We start from the raw sequence: 25,669 nt of genomic DNA on the forward strand, positions 1-25,669 counted from the left end.
AAACTGTATTGGACAAGCTCTTGTGACTGAAGTGAAAAGCTTCAGATGGAAAGGATATAATATTAAATAAAAGTAAGGCATTCTGACAGCAGCCAGCCATCATTCCCTGGTTCTGAAGATGTATGTGATTCATTGGAAATGAGGATTTCTACGTTAAAACTAGATTTTGGCATCAGAAACGTCTGCCTGGAACACTATATAAAAACGCTAGAAACTTGCCTTTAAAACTGTAGCTGATTAGATGTCATTGCCTAAAAAACAAACTGAACATAGTGTGCAATTTAACAATGAATTTAACGTAGTGTTGTTGCAGATTTATTTCACTTTCTTAATTCTTAATGGAAAAAGTTATTTTGACTGAAAAAAAGTCATATTTTATTATTTTTCTAATCTTTGTGTGCAAATATACATGTCAATGAAAAGTGAGACTCCACAAGGTAGAAGGGCCTCTCCAGTTAAGATTATTTCATCGTGGCAGGTTAAATTACGTTAAGTGCCTTTCTTCCAGAATGTAGTGTGTACCTGAAAGAACTAGCCGAAATGCTGCTTCACACCTTACACATATGTCTTCTTTCAATTCCATTCCTCCCCCTCCCTTAAACCAGAAAATGAAGGCTTAAATAGGACATCCTGGATGAAGTCCTTGGATTCAACAGAAGTCTCCATTGTAGGCCCATTGTGTTTTCTATCATAAAGATCTAAATTAACATTTATAGATAAGTTTTCCCATTCCTAATAGAAAATAAAGGTGATAATTTATTATCGGTATTATTATGCCTCTTAGAAAACAGAGGTGTTTCAGAACAGACTGTGAAAATCAGGAGAAAAGGAAATTAATCTGTTTAACAAATAATGTTAAACAGATCTATTTAACAAATCTGTTTAACAAATAATTAATTTCCCATAATTGATGACAGAGATGACAACACTTCATGTTGTTTTCATGTTTATGGCATTCTGAGCCTTGTTTATAAAACATTGTTGAAAATTTATTAAAATATAGTATTTTACGCACATTTAAACTCCACATTTCCAGCTGTGTTTTGATTAAAAAGTAACTGTATGCTACATATTGTAAGTTCATGCAAGTATTAAAAATTAGTCTTGAAACAAGATGAATATTTTTAATGAAATAACTTCCCACCTTTTAGAAAATTATTGGAACATGTTTTAAACTGTACTGCTTTGTACTGATTGTGTACATATGTATTATTAAGGTGAACATCAACAGATGAGTAAGGCCAGCTGCGGGACACGGGCTGGAGGGCCTCAGTCTTCCACTACAGCCAAGCTTCTGTTTCACAGAGAACTCCAAGGGATCCAACTCTTCTGTCTGACAGGACCTATGAAATTCAGAAGAAATCTTTTTGATGCCTCTGTTACTAGATATTTGATGGAACATTTCAGAATTTTACCAAGCCATAACCTTTCCTTTCCATTCTGCCTCTAATGAAACTGTCTTCCCATATATTCACTGTTCACAGTCAAGTAATGCCAAACTGCTTTAAGTTATCCCACCACAGGTATCCATGTGGAAAGGATTAAGAAAATTTATCTTATTTTACCTCAACACTGTTATTCTTCTTGCGGGCGGGCTTGGAGATTCAACCAACCCTGAATAATTATAGAGACAGTCTGTTTCTATTTCCCCTGGTAATAGGAATAAAATGTAAAGCTTTTTTTCTGAATGAAACAAAAAGCTAGTGATTAAAATAATCTAGATACATGCCTACAAATGGGGTATGCTAATTCCTCTAGAGATTAAAAAAAAAAAAAAAAAGATTATGCTGTACCAAGGTCACAAATAGCAGCAGTAACAGGGATGTAACCAAGCAGGAAATCTAATGGTTGGTGTTTACAATCCTGTGTTTCTAGTACAACTACACCATCATGTACCTAAAAGACATCCTTCCACATGTTAGATTCATCCACAAAGATGAGATATTCATAGGAGAAAGATTAAATGAGATCAGGAGACAATCATAACATTTATTATACACTACACTATAAAAGAATTTACAAAAATCAAAGGCAACAGTTGCAAGCTGCTTGCATGTAGATTTCTGTTCTGTAGGACTACAGGAAGCAGCCCCACCAAGCAGCCAGCAGCAGCCTAACATGCCTCAGCCTGATGACATTGTCATCCAGAGTTATATCATCACTGAAGAATCACCCAGAAACAGTAAAACGAAACACCTACATAAAAATCTTTAAGATACTCTTGCATTAATAAAACTGCAGTTTCAGCCTACATATCCCCAAACACAGTCTGACTGATTCAGTGACTTGCTGGACTGGTGCACTCCTCACCATTACCTTGCTCAGTACTGCAGCATAAGACTAGATGCACAAAGTGCCAAATGTGGCACAGATTGCATCATGTACAGCTTAACCCTGTCCAGGGGAATCCCAGATGAGCAGTGGTCATTCCCACAAAAGATACATACTCTCTCCAATCTTCCAGCACCATTTTCAAAATGCTTGGTGACTTTCTTCTAACAGGGACTTCAGTTAAAGCTGTGTGAAGTGGTGCCGTGGATAATTTCCGATGCATCTCCCTCTTAGCATCACCACCTGTTCTCTGCATTATACAATATGCCAATGAACATACAGCCTTGCCTTCTCCACACAACTACAATTAGCACTGCTAGCAGCTCTTACAGTTTTTGTGAGCTGGCTTATATAGATTTCTAGATGCGACCAAGAATAATTATGTACACGTTGCCTTTTTTTTTTTTCTTGTAGTTTTACTCAGCAGTTCTTTGCAGGCACAAGCAATCAGTTTTACCAGGAGCACATATTTTCTTTGACCACAGTCTTGATTTCTTACTGCTCAGGGAATTTATATATCAGTGACTACAATTTGAAGATATTCAAGCTGTATTAAATAAGCTGTCTGAGAAGCCAGATGCAGTATAATATGCTTGTCTAAGTCCATTGCAATTTTTGGCTTGCCTAGTACTACTTCTGCGCTTTCATTTTCACAGGAGGATGAATTTCAAATGTGCTTTGAAATCTTCAGAGCAGGATAGTGATGTCCAAGCGACAAAAACCAGTGCTCAGTAGTCTGAGCACACAAGTGGACTTGTTTTGGCAGGATGCTGGCACTCCAGCTGTTGTTCTGAGCTGCTGCCCGGCTGCTCGCCATTAATCACTTCTGGCAGGTAAAAAAGGCTTTTCAAAGGTCTTTCACCCCTGGCTTGTATTCAAGAAGCAAAAAGGATGTTGCAGCATATAGTGCTTGTGCCAGACGCGATCTTCAGTCTAGCAGAGACCACAGCACAGCTCAGGTTTCCACATCTAAAAAGGGTGCTAGTTCTCAGTTACCCTGCCTGTGTTTGTAACAAGCTGACAAGCTTGTTCCTGCCTAGCAGAGATACGGCAAGACAAAACCACAGAGATGATCACTACTAGAAGGTGGGTAAAGCAGTGCAAGCTTTTTAAGACTTCTGTGGTTGAGGGGAACAAAAAAGAAAAAAGAATTGATAAAATACAGGTGCGAATCCAAGTTAACTTGAGCTCTTCCTTTCCTTCTTTTGGGCACATTAATGTATAGAAATCCTTAGACAAAACTAAATCTCTTAGTGACCTAAAAAGGAGAAAATGTTTCAAGAACACTGCATCTTACTCAACATTAAATGTTTAATAAAGTCAATGCACTCAGGTAAAGAACCCAAACTACCTTTATCCTGCTTCTGATAAATGCCCTCAGAAACACAGTGATGAGATTACTCACCCATCAGCACACTCCCATTACTCTCCCTTCCTTTCTTATCAAGGCAGTAACAGAGCCCCTCCTTTCTAAGCCAGCATCTTTCCTAGCTGTCCCAGGAGGAACTCTCACAAAGTTTCCATCATGAGACAGCAGTTTGGGATAACAGGGACCTGCATCCCAGCTGCCCACTACTCCCAGATCCAGCCAGGTTTAAGTTCCCACATCTTACAAATCTGGAGGCTGGGGACCAGCATACTACTCCCAAAAGAGGAAATGAAGAAAGATATTAAAAATAAATACATGCATTTACTCTTATCTGGGGGATTTCTTAAGACTGAGTCAAAGAGCTGAACCAGTTTACTTAGGGTTTACTGCATCTGGTGTAATAACGTTTATTAACATGGGATTAATTCACATTTGTCTTTGAACACCCAGGCTGGATGTGAGTAACTGCAGTTAAGTAGCCAGAAGTTCAGGCTGCTGTAATCTCACAACTAACTCATTCACCATAGCACACGCTAACAGGGAAGATGCTGTGACTTTACTTGCCCTGCAGTGAACTGGGCCAGTCTGTGGTGCCTTGTCAGCTCCTCCATGCTGTGGGAAAACCAGTGGAGAGATCTGTGCATACAAATAGTAAGTGGGAAAGCAAGGGCAAATCAATAGCAATCAGATGATAGAGTGCACATCCATGCTGAAAATCCCCAATGAAAACAACATGAGTTACAGACCACCCATCAACCATGCAAGTTAGCACAGCTTTGAATTTAGCTCAGGTGTGTTTGTACGTAGCAGTGATACCCAAGCATGAACCTGACTATGGATTTAGCTACCAGTGTAACTGTCTTGTAGGCAACTGTTCCTGGAAGAAAATGTTATTTCTGGCATACAAACTTAATTCGTTCTCTGTCAGCACACACCTGCTGGTGGCAGCACCACTGTGGCAACTCTGCTCTGCCGGCACAAGGGCCTATTGCCCCACATGGATGAGCTGACTCTGAAGCAGAGCCACAGCATTTCTGAGGCCTATCACAGAAGGGGTAACCCTGTGGTGTTTCTGTTGCCAGCTGAACTGCCAGAAGCAGGCGCCAGCCTCCTGTTAAGGCTGCAGTTCCCTGTTACTGCAGCCCGCAGTTTGGACAATCAGCCTGATGAAGGGCAAACCAGAACTGCTTTTGTGAAACTGTCACCTCAGAGGCCTTCAGCAAGGCCACCATTCAGCAGAGTCTATTGAGAACTGCTCTCCCTCTTCTGCTGTCTCCTCATGCTTACTTAGTACAGCCTGAGTAGGCCCAATGCCTTTCTAGGCATTTCCAGTCTCATGATTGACTGCTTGCGGCTGTCACATGAGTGACTGGCATGCCCCTCTGCATTAGCCAAGACTATTCTTAGCAGGCAGGAAAGAAACAGAGGCAGGGATTTCAGCTACATAGACTACAACCTTCTGTTGTTCACAGGTTGAGTCACTTTTTGGCACCCTCATGGAAGCATTTGGCTAACAAACTCTATTCACTTTCCTCGTCAGAAACACCCATACCAGCAACTCATTCCACTGGGACAGGCCGAAGCACGGCCCTGTCAGGGAGCAGCAGAGCACAACTCATGGAGGTACGCACAGCAGCAGCTCTGCATAGCGTCCACTCATCTGGTGCCCCTGATGGTCAAGTTAGTGTATAGCAAGAGAAAAACAGAGCTTGCTAAGATGCACTGAAAACTTCTGACAGGAAAAGTAAGCTCATCTAAGTATAATTTGAACATCAAGTACAATTTAGTTTGGCCTGAGAAGGATCTGTTGCAGAAAAACATATTCTGTTTCACAGAAGCTAGAGACAGTGCTTTAAATGTTTTTATTCCCTTCTCTCTCCACTTTTGCTCTTGTTTCCAGCTGTCACTGTTTCAAGCTGTCACTTCTCACAAGTGATTCAAGCATGCCTTTGGAGACCTCCTGGAACAGAGCTGGTATAGCCCTCCTCCTCAGTAAGATCTACCCTCCTTTGCCTTCCATCACATCTATCTTGGAGCATCAGGATGGAAGAGAACATCACTTTCTGCAGAAGCACAGAGGCAGAGATATTAGCAGGACTCTTTTGCTTGTACTGCATAATGAGGAAGTCAGTATGATGAGAAAAAATTCACTTTTTTCTCGTTCAAGATATACTGGTATTTCTGCCCAATGAAACATGCTTGCAAACATCCCGTCTTCCACATTAAGAATGTGGAATTATTAATTATTATGTCCTTAAACATGTTTTGTGACATTTTGTGGAATTATTAGTTATTATGTCCTTAAACATGTTTTGTGACATTTTTTTTTTCCATGTGTAAACAGTACCCACATCAGGTCACTGCTCTGTGAACATTCAGTATTACAAGCCTCTCCCCAGTATAAAAAGCAATCAGTAATCTTTTAAAAAGCACCATAAGAATACAGAACTCTTAACTTTTACTTAAGTTCTGAAAGTGTTCTTTGTGATGAGACTTGCAATGAAGTTACACAAGTCGGCAACAGTGCCATTAATTTTATCAGCTCCCCAAGTGCTTCTATTCACACATCAGAGTGTCCACAGCCAACTCAGGCACCTCGGAATACTTTTTCATTCCCCAGTCTTTGTCACAGAATTTGAGAACTGACTTGACATCCCATTTACTGAAGACCCCTCCCAGTGCTACAGTACCAATAGCAATCTTGTTGCCTGCTGTTGTCTCCTGCCCCATTTGTTTTAGGCCAATTGCCCTTAATTACAGTATTTAGAAGTCAACCAGTGATCCCAAGGCACAGGCTGTTTTGAGGAGTTCATCCAGCAGAGCAAGTAGAAAAAAAAATTGCTTCTTGTATTTACATCGAAGAGTGCTTCTTGGAAAATAAGCATACCCTATCTCCTTCCAAACTGATCTTACTTGCTGTGGTATACGAGAGATTAGAGCTTGAAAAAAAAAAAAAATATTTGAGAAACTACTAACACTCTTATAGAAAAAAAAAAAAAAAAAAATCAAACAAAAATACTTACCTGGGTTGATGGTCAGTATTTTATAGCAATCACTTGACTTGCATGAGGAGTCCAGTGTGTTTCTATCCTAAAGTCAAACTCCAGTATGTTTCTATCCTAACGTCAAACTCCAGTACAGTTTTGACAAGAACAGGAATTATTCTAGTATAGAATACTAGCAGCTGTTTAGAAATCCAGAAAGACCAGGAAGCAACAGTACTTTTACCAGCATTTCTTAGGGGCCAACACCAGAATAAAAAGCATATCCTTCATACATAGCCACAGACTTAAGACTGTAGTTGTAATCTTTTAAAAAATCCATCAACCAGAACAGTTATTTTTCTAGAAAGGGTTTTAAATATACACACACTATTATAATAATGTAGTGTGTGTAGTATGTACCAACTGCTTTTTTTTTCTTTTTTTTTTTTAATATTTACTTCTTTCCATATTGGAGGAAGAGCTCATAACACCAATCTTATTCTCACACCTATGCTTTAAGAAATCAATTCTAATTAGTCCAGCATTAGTTGTGCAAATATGCTCAGTCTCTGTGCAATATTTGGCAGCTCTGGAAGTTGGCAGATTTTCGAAGTCCAAGATTAACAATTCAGTACACATTTTAAGTGATGAGCAGTAAATAAGACTGGCACCTACACATTTAGTAAGTAAACATAAACTACTTCCTCTCAGTGAACAAAAAGCTTGCTGAAGAAAGAGATAGGATGCAACAAGATAATAAACAGTTTGTAGATACTAAAGATATTTTAATGTCCTCCATTCAATTTATGGGGGGAGTAGTTTCTGTTCCATATCAGATGTCCTTAAAAGACTATTGGAAGTCTGAAAAATAAATAAATAAATAAAAGTTAAATGGTCTCAAAAGGGCAGTCTGGTTACCCTCAAATTCTCTCTAATGAGGTTGTAGGCTACTGAGAGGTGTTTCACACCCCAGACTGAATCCCATCTGCATAGACTGTTTTTTTTATTTCTTCTCATTACAGCAATTCTTTATCCCTTCTAGCTCTGACTGTAGTAGGTACATGGATAAGTGCAAGTTATGGTGGAGGGGAAAGATTTTTATTCAAAGTCCACACTTCTAAGTAGTATTATAACATATTCTGGGAAGCAGGCAATAATGTACTCTGGAAGTTTTCCCAATCTGTATTTACACCACAAAAAGCACGTACTTGTTTAAAGTTGCCAGAACACATCTTACTGGTTCCCAGAATATTAGACCAAAGGCCGCAGTAAGCACATTGCTACTGGTACCCACGACCTTACTTCTGTCTCCCCTTCTTCCTTGCAAGCTTTAGTTTTTAAGAAAAGTATATTGCCACATCCATTTCTCTTTTTGAATCTCCTCCTTAACAACTGTCCAATAATGATACACAGAAGGACTTTGTATTCAGAATTCTCTCTAAATTATCAGGTTGATCAAGGTTTTATAATTCTGAGGGAAGTAAATGAGAAAATTTCTAGAAGTTCAATATGTTAAAATTTACCTGGCTCAGCCCTAATGAGAGAAAGTTTCAGCTGGATTAAGGTCATAAAATATATTTCAAAATTGCCATTTGCAAGTATGATTATACAACTCCAGGGCAGACAGCATACTTGGTATGCTATTTAAATACCTCCATAGGAATGAGTTTCCTGTTCATCCTTTTTACATACTAGATGGCTGAAATCAGTGACTCAAAGCAGTAACAGGTCTAGCATGCAAACCTATTAAAAATTTCATAACTTCACTTTTTCAGTTTTTCCACTAGTTTGTGCACTGACTGTCGATTTAGTGCAGCACTGCTCACTACCATACCTAGAGATGCTACAGCCATCTTCAGCTGAAAAGTCTTCAAGAGCCATCTTGTCATACTTAACTGAGATCTAACAATTTTATTTTTTTTTTAAACTTTTTAATAGCAAAAATATTTAAATTATTTGCCAAATCAACATACAGCTTGAAAAAACTCATGCACACCAACATATATAGGCAGCATGCATTCTCACACCAGTAAAACAGCTGTGAGATAAATACAACTCTAAACCCTAGATTACTCCAGTTAACTTTTATGGTCACAACACTAACAGAGATAATGAAGCCACCATTTTATATGTAAAGTAAATCAAACATCTGTCATCTTTCAAACATTTTATTTTGGTACTTTTAAATATGTTTTAATACAACAAAGATATAAAACAATATATTAATTCAATCTGAGTTTAGAATCAAACAATATTTACTTATTTACAGTACTTACGTTAAACTTCACTGGCATACCTTCTAGCCATTAAGTAATACTATTTTCTCTGTCAGAGCAAAATTAAAGTAACTACTCAGTGCGACAAGTCCTGTTTCTGCATCCCTATTATGTTAAGTACCATATACAATGCAGTTTGTGGTTACTTGCATTTGACAAAATTTCTCTTATTTGACAAAACTGAATTGAAAAAGACAGCAAAACCAAGTTATAGGTAGTCTTCAACTACATAGTCACTGGGCTGACACGTCAGGTTATTGTGCTCCACGTTTATCTTAAATTCTTATACGCGTATTACAAACTGGCTTTAAAAATGTGCACATCACTGAATTATGTACATAATGCTCACTGCAACTTTCTTAAAATACAAACAGTAAGTATGCAGGAAACTACTATATGGATGGTTCAGAGTTCATATTTTAGTGTTCAAAGGGCTGTTAGTTTTTGGGATATCCATAACACAATGAGAAAGACACCTGCACGTTCATTCCAAAGTACTTTTTTTCCTACAACAAATACCATTTCAATGTCAAACAGTTACATGTCAAAGATGCATGAGAAAGAGTAAACTGTATTAATCATCACTGGTCTATCAATTAATCCTTGTTTCATAGTCTACATGTGCAAAATAATTTAGAGGGCAAGCGGCTCACTGCTAGGATTTCTGCCAAATAAATTTCCTACTTAAAGATAATGGTGGTTTTTGTAGTTACAGGTCAAGTTTGCGTAAAGGAATCCTACATTAGTAAAACAAACCAACCAACCAACAAAAATAGAAAAGTAATACTGCTTGCAGATTCCAGCAAACTCTCCCCAACATTTCAGTAGAAACTACATGGATTAGACAGAACAAAATAGTGTTTGTCAGAATCATTATAGGCGACTTTTCTTTTGTTACACATGCTTCACATCCACACAACCTACCTTTTATCCAAGACATCTGCTATTTCTACAAATGCACATTTAAGGATTGCATTTCAGCTCCACAATACTTTAGATGCTTAAAAACCCCAGTGGATTTTAGCATACCAAAAAAAAAAACCTAGCTAAACAGTAATGGACAAGTGTAGCAATGAAGTGTGCAAATGGTGCTTAATTAAAAAACAAAAACATGAGATTCTAACTGTTACAAAAGACTTGTTTTGACATCTCAGTCCAACCCTTCCCTCTTTCCCTTAGATACTCTTTTTGGCACTACACGAGTCGTCACCACATATAGATAGCCATACAGAACAGGTTATTATAGGAACCTGCACTTTTATGTTTATTGAAGGATTTCAAGTAATTCTTAATATTATTGATATTTAACATGCTTATATCATTTTATTTTTTTTTTAAATCATTTAACCAACTCTGGCTTCTTAGTCACCTAGCTATCAATTCTATTTTATTGTAGTTTTTATTAAGAGTTGTTCTCTCAGAAGAGTATGTGTATGTCAGTAACTTCTTTTAAATTCTACTGGAATGTTTTCTTCCAAGACAGATGTGAAAAACAAACAAACAAACAGGGAAAACAAAATAAACTGATACTTTCTATTCCCATTACTTATCAGTATGCAACTCCTATACAGCACGCACCTTGTCTAATCCAAGGAAATGCTTAAACTAAAATGGTAACCTTCACTAAAGCCAGAATATTTAGCTATTTGTTTAAAGTTAAGCCTATAATTAGCTGTACCACAAGCAATACACTTACAGGATCCAATTCTTGTTAGTCTTGGAAATTTGAAAATTTCAGGCCTATCTACATTTTCATACTGTCACTTGGTATTAGTGTTATCTTGTTTACCAGAGGACATTAAAATAATTAACATATATGGAAGCTTTCTATATCATTATTCAAGAACAGCTGGAGGAACCTTGCTTAAAGATCCTTTCACAAGCTTTTTTTATTAGTGTAATCATAGTTTATTAAAAAACACTTCTATGGAAACCTTACATCTGTATGCAGATACAGTATCACAGCACCACTAGTTTCTCTGACTGTTTAATGGATCTTAAAGAGAGAAAAAAATAGAAGTAAAATGTTTAGGAAAATTATTCTAAAAAGTTATGTCATAAGGTATAAGAAAAAAAAAAAAAGATGGATAAGTGGCTGTACCTATCACCATCAGGTTGGTGCATACATATATGTTTACACACTACCTCCAAGCATAAGCCCAAACTGATAACAAGGAGGAGCTCAAGACTATTGTCAAGTCCCAAATATTACTAGATTTTCTAAGTTACAGGAAAAAAAAAAAAAAAAAAAAAAGGAGGGTGAGGAAGGAACGGGACTCTCCCCTTCTCTAGTATATCCATCATGAAAAAGTTAGACAGACTTTTTTACTTGATTAGTTTATGCACTTCATAGTCCTGAGTCACACTGTTAAGACACCTGCACCTGCTGACACAAAGCAGCAACTCTTTCCTTTCTCTGAATTCAGATGTGTGCGCTCCCACAGATCACAGAAGATAACTTAGCACACAACAGATGCAGCAAGTTGAGGAGAGCAAAGAGACTGGTGCGCCAACATAAGGGAGAAGGACAATGCTGAAGATACTTAACATTAAATCCAAGGCCCAACAATGCTCTGCTGCCTTTACTTAAAAAGGCTTGTCAGCAGCAGTGAAGCAGCAAAATGCTTTTAGACCACTGACTCTTCTAAAAGGAGGTACAGAATTTTAAGCCTGTCAGTCATTTGCAATTTGTTTTCATCTCATTAATAAGAAACCTTACATTATCAGATTTTCAGATCAACTGTGATCTTTTAGCATTTGAAATCAGATTTTCTTTTATCATTATTTATTATTCTTTTTTCTTTTTCCTCTTGGGTGTTTACAGATAGACAACACTAATTTCCAAAACAGAAAAGCACAATTATCCTGACAATGTTTTAACCCACTTCAGTTCTCACAAGAGCTACCTCTTTATATTACTCTCATACGCAAACATCTAGCGGCAAGAAAACATATAGATAGCACAGAAAAAACAAGCTTTCATTAAAAAACACTGACAAGCAACGCTGATTTAAAATATGGATTTACTTAAGAGAATTTGGAAAAAATATTAAAAAAAAAAAAAAAAGAAGCCTTATGCTTCAAAGTATGTGAACTTCACTTAAAAATATTGAAATAGTAGCTTTGCTTTATGTAAACATTGTTACACTGGGCTGTACTTGGAAATTCTCCTGTATGCCTAAATTGCAAAATATTTTTTTTCAGTTTAGACACAGCTATGCTGGTCAGTACTGATATTTCTTTTTAGAATGAAGAGCTTTACAAGTTTCATTGCATGCCCCTCCACATGTCAGTACTCGGAATAAAACCCCCTGCATATCCTGACAACAGAAGTTTTCCTAGAGTTTAAAAAACAGTATTTGTAACCCTGTGTGCATTGCAAAGGCAAATACAAATTAACAAATAGAGGTCTTTGATTATAAAGTCTCAAGAGGAATGTTTAAATTGCCTTTCTGAAATCAGAAAGGTAAGGACAGCGAGTGAATAGTCTTTATGTCTTTAAGATTATTTTTTCCCCCTTAAGTGCCAGCACACTCCCCCAGTTTGGATGACAAGAGCCACTACACTATAGCAGATTGCACAATATAGCAATATACTTGGAATTTTGCTGAAAACTGGAATGTTAAAAACATGAAGTATGCGCAATAGTACAATGTGTGTGTGCTCAATATAGTTTGCATACTTTTTAAGATGCACAATTCCTCTGTGGTATAGGAGCTAAATGAAGTAACAAAAGTAATATATCATGAAAAGTGCATGATAGTCAAGTTAGTACAATCCAGGCTTATAAAAGGAACACAACACAGACAACTGCAAAATTCCACCAAAGGGATCCTTCTCTATGCAAGCTTAAGCACACTACAGTCATCAAGGCAGCCTGTACCAAGCCAGAAAATGCTTCATGCAACTTTCCAAGGCTGACTTAGGCTATGACTTTTGTTCATACTACCTATTCTGAAATTCTAACAACAAATTAGAAAGGCTACAACAGTTTAAGATTTGCACTTTTTACTTATCCACTTCCATTAAGCATAAATCTCATTTCAGGCCTCTGCAGCCAACATTAGTATTGTCGCCTTACAAACCATTGCATAAGAGGTCACCGTCTGTGATCCTTGCTTATGCATTAGGCAGTGTGTTGTTGTTTTGTTTTTTTAAACAACCAAAAGTCAACTGTTTATAGTACTTTCTTTCAGCATAATAAATGAAGAACTTAAATTAAGAACTAGTCTTTTTCATTTTGTTAGAAGAACATATACTGTGTGCATATATATATACAAATATACTGTGTATATATATCCAGAGATATTCACCATATTGTTGACACCAGAGTGCTAAAACATACATCAATATGAGCACTATTTCCAAAACTCACTATTATTACTTTTCCTGAAAGAATTACTACATGCATTTCCCCGTCCATTTATGGGACAGTAAGATATGTGAAGATAACTGTTCTGTTCCTCCAGTGTTAAAGAGCTGCTCCTAAAAAGCATGCATAGGGCTGGGTACAAAGCAATTAAAACCACACAGAAAAATTACGTTGTGGCTTTAAACACACTAAAGCTAAATTAATATTACTTTCAGTGGATGCAGCATTTACTTTAACTCATTTATTTAAAACAAAAGGGAAAACTTCCAGGTGCCAGAACAACCATATAGACAGTTGACAGACTAGACTAAATAACCTCTCATCGAAAAAAACACAAAACATCATTCCATAGCCACAAGGCAGACTTTCATTTTTGGCAATCCATACACAGACCATTTATATTGTCAATTATACTTTAAGACTTACTATTAACAGTTAAGAGACTCTTTTAGCAAGGAACTATATTGTTTTCCTCATTATGACACAGTACTCCTCAATCTTTAAGTATACACAGAGTTTGTTTTAAGAATTAAATTTTTGACTGTTTTAAAAGAAAGTCATTGTAAGGTTCTAATTTTTAGTCAGTGTACATAAAGGCTGGCATGTCAGGTAAAGGTGATTAACTGGACCTGTAAATGGTATATTATATTCAGTACAAGCACACATTTGAAGTGACTTGAAATTACTTAAACATTCACACAGAACCTTACTACTCTGGTTTGTAGTTATGATTCACTGATTGCCTCTACCAGTCCCCGTGTTGTCTTCCATTAAAACAGGAACAAAACTTATCCCTGCAGAGTGTGGCAACCCCGTTCTATGGCTAAGAATCTAAGAAGCACGACAAGGAGGCAGTGGCCATGGAGTGAAAACTGTTACTTCATGTCCCCTCCAGCTAGCGTTGTAGGGTCTTAGTCATAACAGTTCATAAAAATCTCAACTGACACACACACTCTTCAGCCAATCAGTCTTTTCATTATCGTAGGTTTTGAAAATGGCCAGCAATACTCATTGGGAACAGTACCATTAACATTGCATTCAAAGAAAGAAAACATTGGAAACCAGATCCTTGCTCTTCTACTCTGCTGATATGCTCTCGTATTAGCCAACGTGTGGTAATATAAAAAGAGTCTTGTAGTGATGTAAAAGGCAATGAAGACATCAATAGAGTAATGTTCATGTGCAGCCAAAATGAAGAAGATTCCAAAGAGGTTCAGGACCCAGGATAAGGTGTGCAAGAAGTTCCAGCTCCTTGGCGTATCTAGGAGAAAACAGAAAGGAACTGACCTGGAGTGTCTCATATTGCTGGGCTGAAAAGTGCACAGTTGACAACAAGAAGTAGAAATCAATACAATTCCCTTTTGTTACATATATAAAGTTTCTTGTGAATATATGAAGTTCTTTGAACTATTTCTATAGCAGGAAGCATTTCATGAATGAGATACAGAATATGCAATTCAATGCAGGACTAAACCCAGTAAGTTTATGTGCAGTTTTTTCCATCCAAAATGTGATGAAATTGTCGTCTTTGTCTGGAAGCTTTGTTTACATTCACACATCCAATAAATTCAGTAAGAACAAGTTATAAATGTCAACCACTTCATTACTGCTTTACAGATACAGCTGCTACTATTCTTTTTCAGAATTAACACAGCATACTAAAGTTCCTCAGGACCATGAAAATCAGAATTTCGTCCCATTGACTATTGTTAATGAAAATCATGCCTTTTACATGTGTAAGGGGAAATATAACAAAGTATACATAATTCTGTTATTTCAGTCATTCGATCAAATGTGAACTCAGGCTAATTATTTTAGCTTGCTATAATGATGTATCTAATAACACCTCATATTTACAGAAGAACTCTGTTTCATTTATTCTCACTCATGAGGTTTCCTATTTTGGATCTGCAGATTATACTAAAGGTAAATAAACCTAGACTGGGCTTTTGTCTGATGTGTCACTGTCAGATACAAAGGTAACAGAAAATCATTAATACTTTCCCTAGTATTCTAGTTACAAAGCCTTTCTGATTTCCTGGCTCACTTCACTTGTTTTTTCCCATGTGCCCTATTTATCCTTCCATTAATTTACATGGTTCTGCTCCTTTACTGTCTGCAAGTTAACTGTCACAAACCTGAGAAAAAGCCCATGATTTAAATTTGTTAGCTTTAATATCACTCAGCGTGCCTTTGGCTGAGGGCAAGCGGCAGAGAATACTTAAGGACATTAAAGTATTTACACTCTTGCACCTGTGGTTGACAGCAAACAGTACAAATTCTTAACACTTCAGGACATTCAAGTATTGACACTGTGTACTTACATTCTGTGACAAAGAAGTTGAGCATGGTCAGGACAACAGTGTGGCCACTGAACATGTAATCGCCACACGTATGTACTCCAGTCAGAGTCATTCCAAAGCCACTCCATATTGCAAATGCCCGCTGGAGTTTTGCCCAAACATTGCCGTACAACTAAAAGACAGTACCATTAACCTTTAGTAAGTTCCTCCCCAGCCCAAACAATATACCCTTAAAGTTATACCACAGACAACTAGAAATTAGCTGTTTAGCACTATGTATGTTTAGTAGCATTGATCATTTTGTGCCTTTTATGAAAATACACATTTGCACACCTTTAGATTTTATTGTGGCAGTCAGTCCCATTAGTAACTACAATTAGTACCTCTGATTAATCCTGGCATTTAGAGTAAGTATTTTGTTGCAAGTAATTTACATACCAAGTCTGCCACCTTTTTTTTTTTTCCTTCCCCCAAATGCATTCTACCTCCCAATGTGTCTTTGTCAGTCTTCCAGTATTCAGCTCAAACTTCTTCCAACTAAAAGCTAAGATAAAAATACTAGATCCCATGTTCTATGGAATATTTCTTCTTAGATAGGGTGAAATACTTTTTTCAAAACAAAGCATCCAACAAGACAAAGTGACTATTCCACTTTCATCTTGTCTTTGTTAAGTCTGTGTCTTAAGTGCTTATTTCTCTGATGTATTCTCTTCAATTTATGTTGTGAAATAGTCTGAATGCCCCCCTGCTTCCCTTCACCAAGTCACCATCTCCTCCCCAATGCAGCAGGTGTTTCTAAGACCCCTAAGGATGCATACATGCACAATAGCAACTAATAAAGTTAGGGATGGAGGGGAAGATAAGAGCAATGTGCTATTCTAACAAATACACACCTAGCATGATGGTTACCGTAATCGTAACCATAACTTAAATAAAACTTAAAAATATGCATTTTAAAAAAATCCTGAGAAAGAATTTAAAGCATTTAAAGTTTTTACCTTTCCAGTACACTGCAAGTGCTGGCCTGGCACGGAGAGCGAGGTAACAAACATTGTAACGCAACGTAGCAAGAATACTGTCCCCATGAGGCTGCACAGCCTTCGCAGAAGTATAGACCTGGGAAAAAATATATAGGAACTGACAGTAAGAATACGAATATATCGTATTTTTATGAAGAAAACATTTCCTCCCACCACAGCTTAATTCCATTAGGTCCTTTCACCATTGTTCCAAATGTCATTGTATTGTTTATTTATTTTCAGTAGTACTATAAAGGCATTATTCCACATGACAGGGTGAAACAAAGGAGCAGGCTTACTGCCACCAAAAGCCCCACCATCCCACTTCTCTGCAGCTATACTAGCTTTGGCACTCATGCCTTCTGTTGGTGAACCTATAAAGATCAACAAACTGGTAAAAATTTAACTTAAAATATACACACACACACACACAAAAAGGTTTTCTACCCTCCTTCAGTAACAGCAAGCTGCTAGGCTGGCTCAGTCATCCTGTGAAATTTCATTCTCATAGAATTTTCTTATAAACAGAATTGTTACAACATGAGAATACATACATACTGGTGGCTCTCTGAAACGTGTATGTTCAAAAGAAAATAACCAGCAAGTCTGGTAGAAAAATACATCCATATTACTCCGTAATGTTTATAACTCAACATCCTTGATTAAATTGTCCTCATACTCCATTTCAACAATATTAAGAAATTCATGAACTTATATTAACTGTATAGTCTTAATTAGTCCTGATAAATTCTTTTAAAGTCCTTCCTCTAGATCAAGGCACCACTTAATTTGAATGCATATATACACTGTACCTGTGTTTGTGAAGCAGAAGAACCAATAGCCAAATGTAGCAAAGAATTACACCACATACTTCAGTCATAGCAAAAGCCCATGGTATCCTTGGGACACTAAAAAAAAAAAAAAAAAAAAAAAAAGCAAGGATGTTAACCTAAAATACAAACACAAAGGCTTGACTTTTTCTTTCTAGTCTCAGTAATTACAAAAAAAGCATATAAGGTTCTTTTTAACTACAAAATTAACTTGCATTAATCTCACAATAGTTTATACTACAATCAAAATTATCAATAGACTGAATTAAATAAATTATTTTCAATAATATTATCTCCTAATAATGTACTTTCAGCAAACGTTTACACAGAATTCAGTAAATGAAAGAAAATCTCTAGTTTGCTCTTTTAATTTACTTGTGATTTACTAAAACGATGTTCCTTTGAAGATTGTTGGGAACTAATGATAATCTGACACAAACTTGCATGTCAAGTATGCTGCTTATGCCTATAAGAATACCATGTCAACACAATGAAATGCTGCACAACTTTAAGGAAGCAGAACTACACAGGAAAGTATTAGGAAAAGTATAAGTGACTTTTGAAATTAGATTTCAGTGATAATCACTGTATGCAAACAGCTTAGCCTTGCTTGTCAAGATTTAATACTTCCTTGCAGGCAGTAGCTACAATTTTCTCCCTGCAACTTCACCAAAATACAGACTGACAGCTTTCAGGAGAGGCTGCTCCTAATAGTTGTGTTCTCTTTGATACAAAGGGCTAGGAAAGTGTTGCTCAAATGCTAGATTTGTAGTAATCCTCTTGCATTGTTTGGTGGGTTGCTGCTGTCTGAGCTCCTCCATATCCTTCCACTCACTGAGTACTGTGGAATTTGTCCTGGGAACAAAATCCAGCAATGACATAGTTCTCATTCTCTCTCCCCTCCATCACTTTGTTTGATAAGGTCCATCCTTGCTGAGCTGTATCTACTTTTATTGGGGATTCTGCACTCTACATCAGAAGATTAGGCCCCTATTGACTTCACTAAAACCATTAATGAAAAAGAAAATTACTGGCAAGAATAAAAACACTGTGGCTTTTAGACAGTTTATCTTGTCTTTTGGAACTCTCCAGGCCATAAATTCTCCATGGTGCAAGTGAACTTCCTCAAATGGAGCATTTATCTCCTACTAAATTTCTCGTCATTGATGAGAATTTCACCTCTGGTGTTGTATATCTTTTCTGACTGAAAACTTATATTCTTTAACACTAGAAAAGCCACAGGCACTGTTTAAGTCATTAAAGTGTTTTCGTACACAGATACTCTATGGTTTGTAAAGGAGCTGACATATTTGGTCTATTTCAGTTCCCCTAAAGCATTTTAAACAAGTTAACATCAAGAAGACAGTATAACTACGGTATCAATGCTATCCCTTTTCAATTTCCTTACTCATTGGCACTTTGTTGACCAACTTTCCCAAAGCAGAGTACATCTCTTCTCCAGATTGTCAGCCATCTGTGGGCTGCCAGGACTGTGAAACAACTTAAAATTTAAGACCAAAACATTTCTTCATCAGAAGTCTTTCTATACCAAGACACGTTATGCTTCACAGCAGCATCTGGATTTCAGAAAAAGTATGTGTCTGCTTACCTATGAGAGTTGACCATCATCCTTTTTACTAGAATGAGAAGATGAAAGAATTAATTCCTGCATGGTGATTCACTAAAGATGCAGAATTAAATATAAATGGGGTAAAATAACAGATTACTTTACCCTGAGAAGACCAAATCCCTACATCTAACAGAAGCACATTTCAGTCTTAACAGAGGGTTTACTATACTCATGACAATTTTGTAGAGCATTTTCAAGAGCATTAGAAATGTTGAGAATGAAGAAAAAGCAGCCTATACTTTAAACATGGTTTTATTGTATTGTTTTAAAAAAAAAATTCTTACCTGTCTAGAAATATGTCTGGTAGAGGTGGATACGTTTGCATGTCAGGTACTCGTTCATGTACTATAACCATAACAAACGATGTAAAGCCAAACACTATGAAGACATACACACAACTCAAAATTGTTTTCCAGTACTCTGGGTCCAGTCTCCTCGTGGAGTGTTTGTTTTTGCCATTTGCATACTGATATTGATCACCGTTCAAGTCAGTAATTGGCCCATCATAGTCCCGAGGTACTTCACCATTACAAAACCAATCTGTACCCTGCAGTGAACCAACAGCAGCGCCCACTGTGCCAATGTGACTATCGCTGCTGTAACCCAGCTCTTCTAGGACATCGATATGTTGCTTCTGTAGCTTGCGTATGGACAACATTAGCCTTTTGATATCCCCCAGGACTTTGATTTCCAATGGAGGGGATCGTAAATCGTATTCTGTAAGTGTCAGCAATGTAATTCCATCTAGCCTGTGTCTATTGCACAAAATATCCACATATTCACAGAAGCCTTCTTCCTTCAGCCACTTGGCCACATTCTTGGTCGTCCAACGTCGAATGCAAAGCTGGTTATTGCCTGCCATCGTCCTTCCTCTATGCGCCAATAAAATTGACCTGTTAGATATTGGAGAAAGAGAGAAGACCTCAATGTCTAACAAAGCTTACTGAAACATTGGTGTCTTCTGTGTGTTTTTAGATGCTTACTTAGGCAAAGATGTTTTATGTATGAACCTGGCAAAAAACAGACATATGATTCATTAGGCAAGTAATACAAAAATATTTTTTTAACACTTTGAGTCCAGCAAAACCGAGGAAAGTTTATCTAACTTGAGCCTCAATAGAAATTTAAAGCCACCTAGAAGCAGACTATTTCCTAGATATAGCCAGTCTTTTATTCTTTTGTTAAAAAAGAAAACCTGAATTTAGGAAATTATGCTAGGCAATGAAGAACAAAGATTACCCTGTTTAAATAGCAGCTTAATAATTAGTCTTTTCTGCTGTTTGCAGTTCAGAACTAAGCAAGAAAGTATAGCCAGCAACTATGTAAAACTGAATTAAGAGATAAAAAAAAAAAAAAGTAGTACATTACAGGTCCAACATATTCCACTGATTTAAAATTCATCCAGAAGCTTTGGCAGTGTGACACCCCCCCCGCCAAGTAAATCTAAGACAAGGTATCTACAGTCATACTGACTTGGGATAACTTTGTTGTATGTTAACGGTGCAGTCATCATCTGTTTGAAATGCGTACTTAAGATAAATCATTTGCAGTATCATCTTTACATCTCGCTGCTTGTTTTAAAAAGGCGCTGTACCTATTGTTAGAAGTAGCACTTATAATTACTGGGTGCAACTTTTATTTCCACTATACATCTAATAGGACTGCCCTACTTTCTTCTATATCAGAGAACATTTGACTTGTCAATCAAGATTTCCCATCAGTACAAGAGATATAGGGTAGAAGAAAAATGGAAGCACAACTCAAAGCTGCCCTACTAAAAGCACTGAGGGAGTGGTACCTCTGACAATATTCCCTCTGCAGCTGTTTATATGTAAACAGCACGTACACAATGCAGATTTGATTCCTCAAAACTCCACATACAGTCAATATGTACATGAGCTTTAATACCTTTATTTGAACAGTTGCTGAAACATCCACAAACAATTACTAGTCTTCTCCACATCTACTATATTCTTCCTTCTCCATGTAAGAGCATATTTGTTCATTTCTCTTATCTTACTACTTTTGAAAATACTGCTCAAAACAACTATAACACAGCTATTACAAAAGAAATTATGACAATTAGTTTGCAAATTAACGATCAGTTTATTGACCTTTTTGTACTTTTTAAAAATCTTAGTCAAGTAAAAAGAAAAACAACATAACATTTAAGTTGCTCATCTGGATTTCCAGCTTCACCTAGAACTGCAGATGAACTGCAAATGTTTGCTATCACAGTGTTTTTGTAACAATGTAGTCATCACCAGTTTTCTAAAAGCAGTGAATTTAGACTTACCAAAATGTACTCAACTCAGTGGTCTGTCTTCTAACCAAAGCAACTTCTGAGAGCAAAGGCAAGAAACTTCCTTTACCCTATCAGAACTCCGTTCATTTGAACGAACCAGTATGAATCAAGAATCCTAACACCAACCCAGTGTTTCTTCATATGGCATTCCAGAACTTATAAATAAATGAATACATCTGCCCTTGTGTAACATGCAGTAAAAGTGACCTTGCAACACTGAGTAAGCATACCCCAAAACATCAAAGGTCATTACTGAACAGAGTGGACCCAGGAGAAAGTCTGCATCAGCTTAAGATGCACCTGATAGGACCCACTCCTGCTTTTAGATGCTGCCAAAGAAAAGGCATTTAACCAACTGCAAAAGAAACAAGCACTTAAAGCACAAACTTCACCATTCCACGCAGCTCACAGCTAACTTCATCTTCAGAGCTACAGGTTACGTTCAGTTTTGATGCGAGGGTTTTTCTTTAAACCCAGAAGCAACACCCTCCTTCAGACTGTGCATTCAGTGCCACTTCTGTAGCTTACACAGTAAAAAGCACTTTTTCTTAGCACTTAATCTAAGCACCTGGAATACAATACTGATCTCTATGCCCAATTGCTACTATTCAGTTTTGAAGCTTACTGAAAGTGTGAATTTACAGGACAGAAGCAGAAATATTCTATACTTACGATAATCCTTAATTTTTTCCCATGCCTTTTATGCAGTTTCTTTATCACAATATGTTAACTTGGACTCCAATACAGATTCCACTTACGCTTCGTAACATTTCCAGCACTACCTGTCTGCGATGCAAGACTTATCGACCTGACCAAAGAGAGCAAGACACCTAGATGACTGTATTTGCCTTTTGGAAGAAAACAGCACCAACAGCTACTTTGCCTTCTACGTTACTGGTTTTATCTCCGAAACCAAATAATCGAACGCGTGAATAACATGGACCAAGTACAGACTGAAGTGTCAGAGGGCAAAATATACTTTTCTCCTGACATCAGCAATGTCTGCAGCTAGCTGGTTGATTACTTTCCTGTTACTGTGATTTTATATTTAGTCAGCCCATCAGCAGTACGTATCATGTGTTCTATTTCCCCTTTTCTTTCTCTGGCCTTTCGATTAACAGCATGGATACAACCAAATATTAACTACTGCATGTGCGCAATGCTGATGGGTGTAAGGAGTCTTTTTATTTTATTTTACAAAAAATGGTGCTTCCTAACTCACGAATATTTCTACAGTTTGGTTAGGGCATTTTCAAAAACAAGTTGCCTCTGCAAGACTAAGCATACCCTAGCTATGTTTTCCAATATTACCAACATTTTCCCTGGATTTTCCTTATTTAAATATATATCTCTCCCAAAATTAATACCCACAGTTCTATCATGTTTTCCTCTACTGAATCACTGTCAGTCAAACATTACGCCCATAACTTCTCCAGCACATGGACACTGAGTCATTACCCTGAATTACAAACGTGGCAAGTCAAATATTACCCCTACAATAGGGAAGGGAAAGTAGCACTGCCATGACACCAACACTGGGCAGTAGTCCTGTTACAAGAATGGCCCATCATAGAAACAAAGCTCGCTTACACCAGAATCATAGCTGAGGGGTTAGACAAGCCTCTGGCTGTGCCTGCAGCAGGGTCAGTGGGATACCGAGCGAGTTGGCCCCAGACACACACACCAAGCTACCAGCATCCTTGCTGCCCCACAGTCTGACCACATGTACGGGGCACGGCCCGTGGCTCTCCTTGCTGACATGCTTCAGGATTTTATTTTCCCAGCTATGTTCAGTTCTTGCCATCCTTGAGAGTAATTTTAGGAAGGACGCTGAAGAGCTATCAGATCTCACACGACGTAACCTACATTTCTCTGTAGGAGGTTTCAGGCTGCAGTTTGCATATAGGCGACTCCAGCTGTCCCTCCTTCACCAGGTCAGCTGGCCGAGGAGCACAGCACCTCACACCTTGGGTGAAAAGTTTTCCTGTACAAAGTCTGCTAGCTTGCAATGTGGGCGTGACACAGATTTGAGGCGTTGGCTGTGCTGCTGCACAAAAATACCATGCACAAAAGCGCGCACTGAGCCAGCCTGCAATAGTAAGGCTGCTGTCTGGCACACCGACTGAATGCCGTGCTGGAAACAGCACTGCCTTGTCATGCACCAAAAGTCTCGGGCACCCCACTGCTTGCATCAGCAGCTCGTCACCTGCTCTTCTTGAAAACTCCAGATTCTCCAGTGCTTATTTAGAGCAAACAGCACCAAAGGTTTCATTGCCGTATAGCATGCACTAGTGCAGTGATTTGATCCTTACCTTGTAAATGTCACTACATACAGTCTGTCTTGTAAACAATGGGAGAAAAAGAACACTTGCAAAAACAGGACAGTGATATATCACATAAATATATAAATTATAAAACTGACCAAGCATGGCACAATGCCCACTGTAAGACTGTAAAATTGGATACTTCCCTGAAACAAGCCTACATTAATTTCAAGTGCAGCAATATTACTGTAAAACTTTCGTTCAGTTTTACTTAGTGACTTTGCTGTTGGAATTGCTTTATAAACATTTCTATTAAGTGACACTGTCAGCAGTATTGTAACTGTACTCAAAGGTCTTAATGGAATTTATGAAAGTAAGATAAGAAAATTCAAAGTAAAACTTGTTTCGCTTACTCTAAGACTTAGGTTTTAAATTATATAGGAAGATGTGCTTTACAAGAATTACTCAGTGAAGTGCTGCATTGTGGAAAACAAAGAATTGATACTGTGAAATCAAAGATTAGCTCCATATGCTTAGAAGAGCCCTTCTGACAGAATGTCTCCATGCAAAACTGACAGCAACTATTACAGAAAATCCTGAAAGCTGAACATATTTGTCTTGAGAACCACTAAGAGTGATTACACACTGCAGCACGCTGAACAGAACATACACCGCTCCTTGACTGTTATCCCTCATTAAACCAAAGGGGTTGTACTACGCTCAAATGAACACTGAAAGCAGCTCAACTGCTGATCTACTAACCAGTGAACAAAACATTTTTTATCCTAGCACCATAATTCAAGGTACACACAAGTGATTTTTAAGCAACTGATCAAGTACTCCCCCACTTAACTTATCACAGAATGTAATTCACGATATTCCCTTAATGTTTGTACAAGACCTCGTACATTTCACGCACTAAGTGTCAAATGTCAAGTAGTTCCTCCTCCAACTTCAAGAAATCTTGTACCCATCTGGTAACAACATCTGCTGCTCTTTACCCTTGGACAACTTACCAGAAAAACAACTCAGGTGTACCGCTCTCCCTGTTTACCTCTTCCTTTTCTTCTCACGCCCCCATTTTCTGATGAAAAGGGGGGATGACACGAACAGTCCTTCCACCTAACAGCACAACCTCTGAAGCGAAACCACGTTTGCTCTTACTCCTGACAATGACTTACAAACTGATCTTTTTAAGTCCTGAGAACATCTAAGCCTTCTTCTTTCTAAACACACAAGAAATGAGAAACTTTTACAAGTTATGTGATCATCATTGAACATCTACAATGGCTCAGGGATCCCAACCAGCCGAGGGGGCAGCAGTGCTGAGGCTCTGTACGCGGAGAAGCGACTACAGAACCTGAACGACTGCAGCTCCAGGACCGAGCTGTGCCTTTACCCGCGTATTTCTGGGAAGAAAACAAAGCAGAGCGGCAGCAACAGGACCCCCGGAGCAGGGCACCGCTAAATTCCTGCTGGCTGCAAGCCCGCAGGACGCCTCCTCCCCGAGCCGCGCTCCCGCATCGCAGCCCCACCGCGCCTCGCCAGGAGCCTCCTGCCAGCCCTGCACACCTCGCCGTGCCCCGACCCCACACCCTGCCGTGCCCCGGCCCCTCCGGACCCTTCCCCTTTCCCCCCGTAGGGCGCAAAGCACCGCAGGCACCTCCTCCCCACCGCCAGGAGCCCGCACCCCACGAGCAGCCGCCGCGGGGAAGGGAAAGGCAGGGACTGGGACATGGGCACAGCACAGGGACGCCCCCGTTTCCCCGCCCGGCCCCGGCTCACCCACCAGCGCTAAGTGGCGGTGCCGCAGCGCCCGGCCCCGGGACGGCGGCGGCTCCCGGGCGCCCTCCCTGCCTCCTGCAGCGGCGGCGGCCCCCGCAGCCTCCCCATCACCCGCACGGAAGCGGCGGCGGCGGCGGCGCGGCAGGCGGAAAGGGCGGAGCGGGGCGGCGGCGGCATCCGGGGGGGCCCCGGGCGGCCAGG

General features: G+C 38.6%; 1 protein-coding gene and 1 long non-coding RNA gene across 5 annotated transcripts; both read right to left on the bottom strand.

Moving 5' to 3' along the window:
* Positions 1 to 1,102: 1,102 nt before the first annotated feature.
* Positions 1,103 to 8,349, bottom strand: LOC140002727 (uncharacterized). Its single transcript, XR_011810014.1, has 2 exons — positions 2,448 to 8,349; positions 1,103 to 1,343 (listed from the first exon to the last, which is right to left on the bottom strand). It is a non-coding gene; the product is annotated as an uncharacterized lncRNA (long non-coding RNA).
* Positions 8,350 to 8,836: 487 nt separating this feature from the next.
* On the bottom strand, positions 8,837 to 25,629 carry SAMD8 (sterile alpha motif domain containing 8). 4 transcript variants are annotated; one of them, XM_038181437.2, is made up of 7 exons: positions 25,473 to 25,629; positions 24,700 to 24,909; positions 19,399 to 20,007; positions 17,467 to 17,562; positions 16,634 to 16,751; positions 15,657 to 15,807; positions 8,837 to 14,593 (listed from the first exon to the last, which is right to left on the bottom strand). In XM_038181437.2, exons 3-7 carry the CDS (start codon positions 19,974 to 19,976, stop codon positions 14,289 to 14,291), a joined length of 1,248 nt encoding a protein of 415 aa, XP_038037365.1. In that variant the 5' UTR covers positions 19,977 to 20,007; positions 24,700 to 24,909; positions 25,473 to 25,629; the 3' UTR covers positions 8,837 to 14,288. The 4 variants fall into 4 exon arrangements, with proteins under 4 accessions (XP_038037365.1, XP_027315583.1, XP_012951465.1 ...); XM_027459782.3 differs by lacking the exon at positions 24,700 to 24,909 and having other exon boundaries at positions 25,473 to 25,628; XM_013096011.5 differs by lacking the exons at positions 24,700 to 24,909; positions 25,473 to 25,629 and adding an exon at positions 22,268 to 24,671.
* Positions 25,630 to 25,669: the final 40 nt, after the last annotated feature.

Source organism: Anas platyrhynchos, chromosome 6 (genome assembly GCF_047663525.1).
Source record: "Anas platyrhynchos isolate ZD024472 breed Pekin duck chromosome 6, IASCAAS_PekinDuck_T2T, whole genome shotgun sequence".
Classification (NCBI taxonomy): domain Eukaryota; kingdom Metazoa; phylum Chordata; class Aves; order Anseriformes; family Anatidae; genus Anas; species Anas platyrhynchos.

What these genes read in the sequence shown, in the direction of transcription:
- SAMD8 (XM_038181437.2), bottom strand. Translation starts at nt 19,976, where the DNA reads ATGGCAGGCAATAACCAGCTTTGCATTCGACGTTGGACGACCAAGAAT. An exon ending in CCAGACATATTTCTAGACAG is followed by an intron (nt 17,563 to 19,398) that starts GTAAGAATTTTT and finishes TTTTTTTTTTAG; the next exon opens with TGTCCCAAGGATACCATGGG. An exon ending in CTTCTGCTTCACAAACACAG is followed by an intron (nt 16,752 to 17,466) that starts GTACAGTGTATA and finishes ATTTTTTCCCAG; the next exon opens with GTCTATACTTCTGCGAAGGC.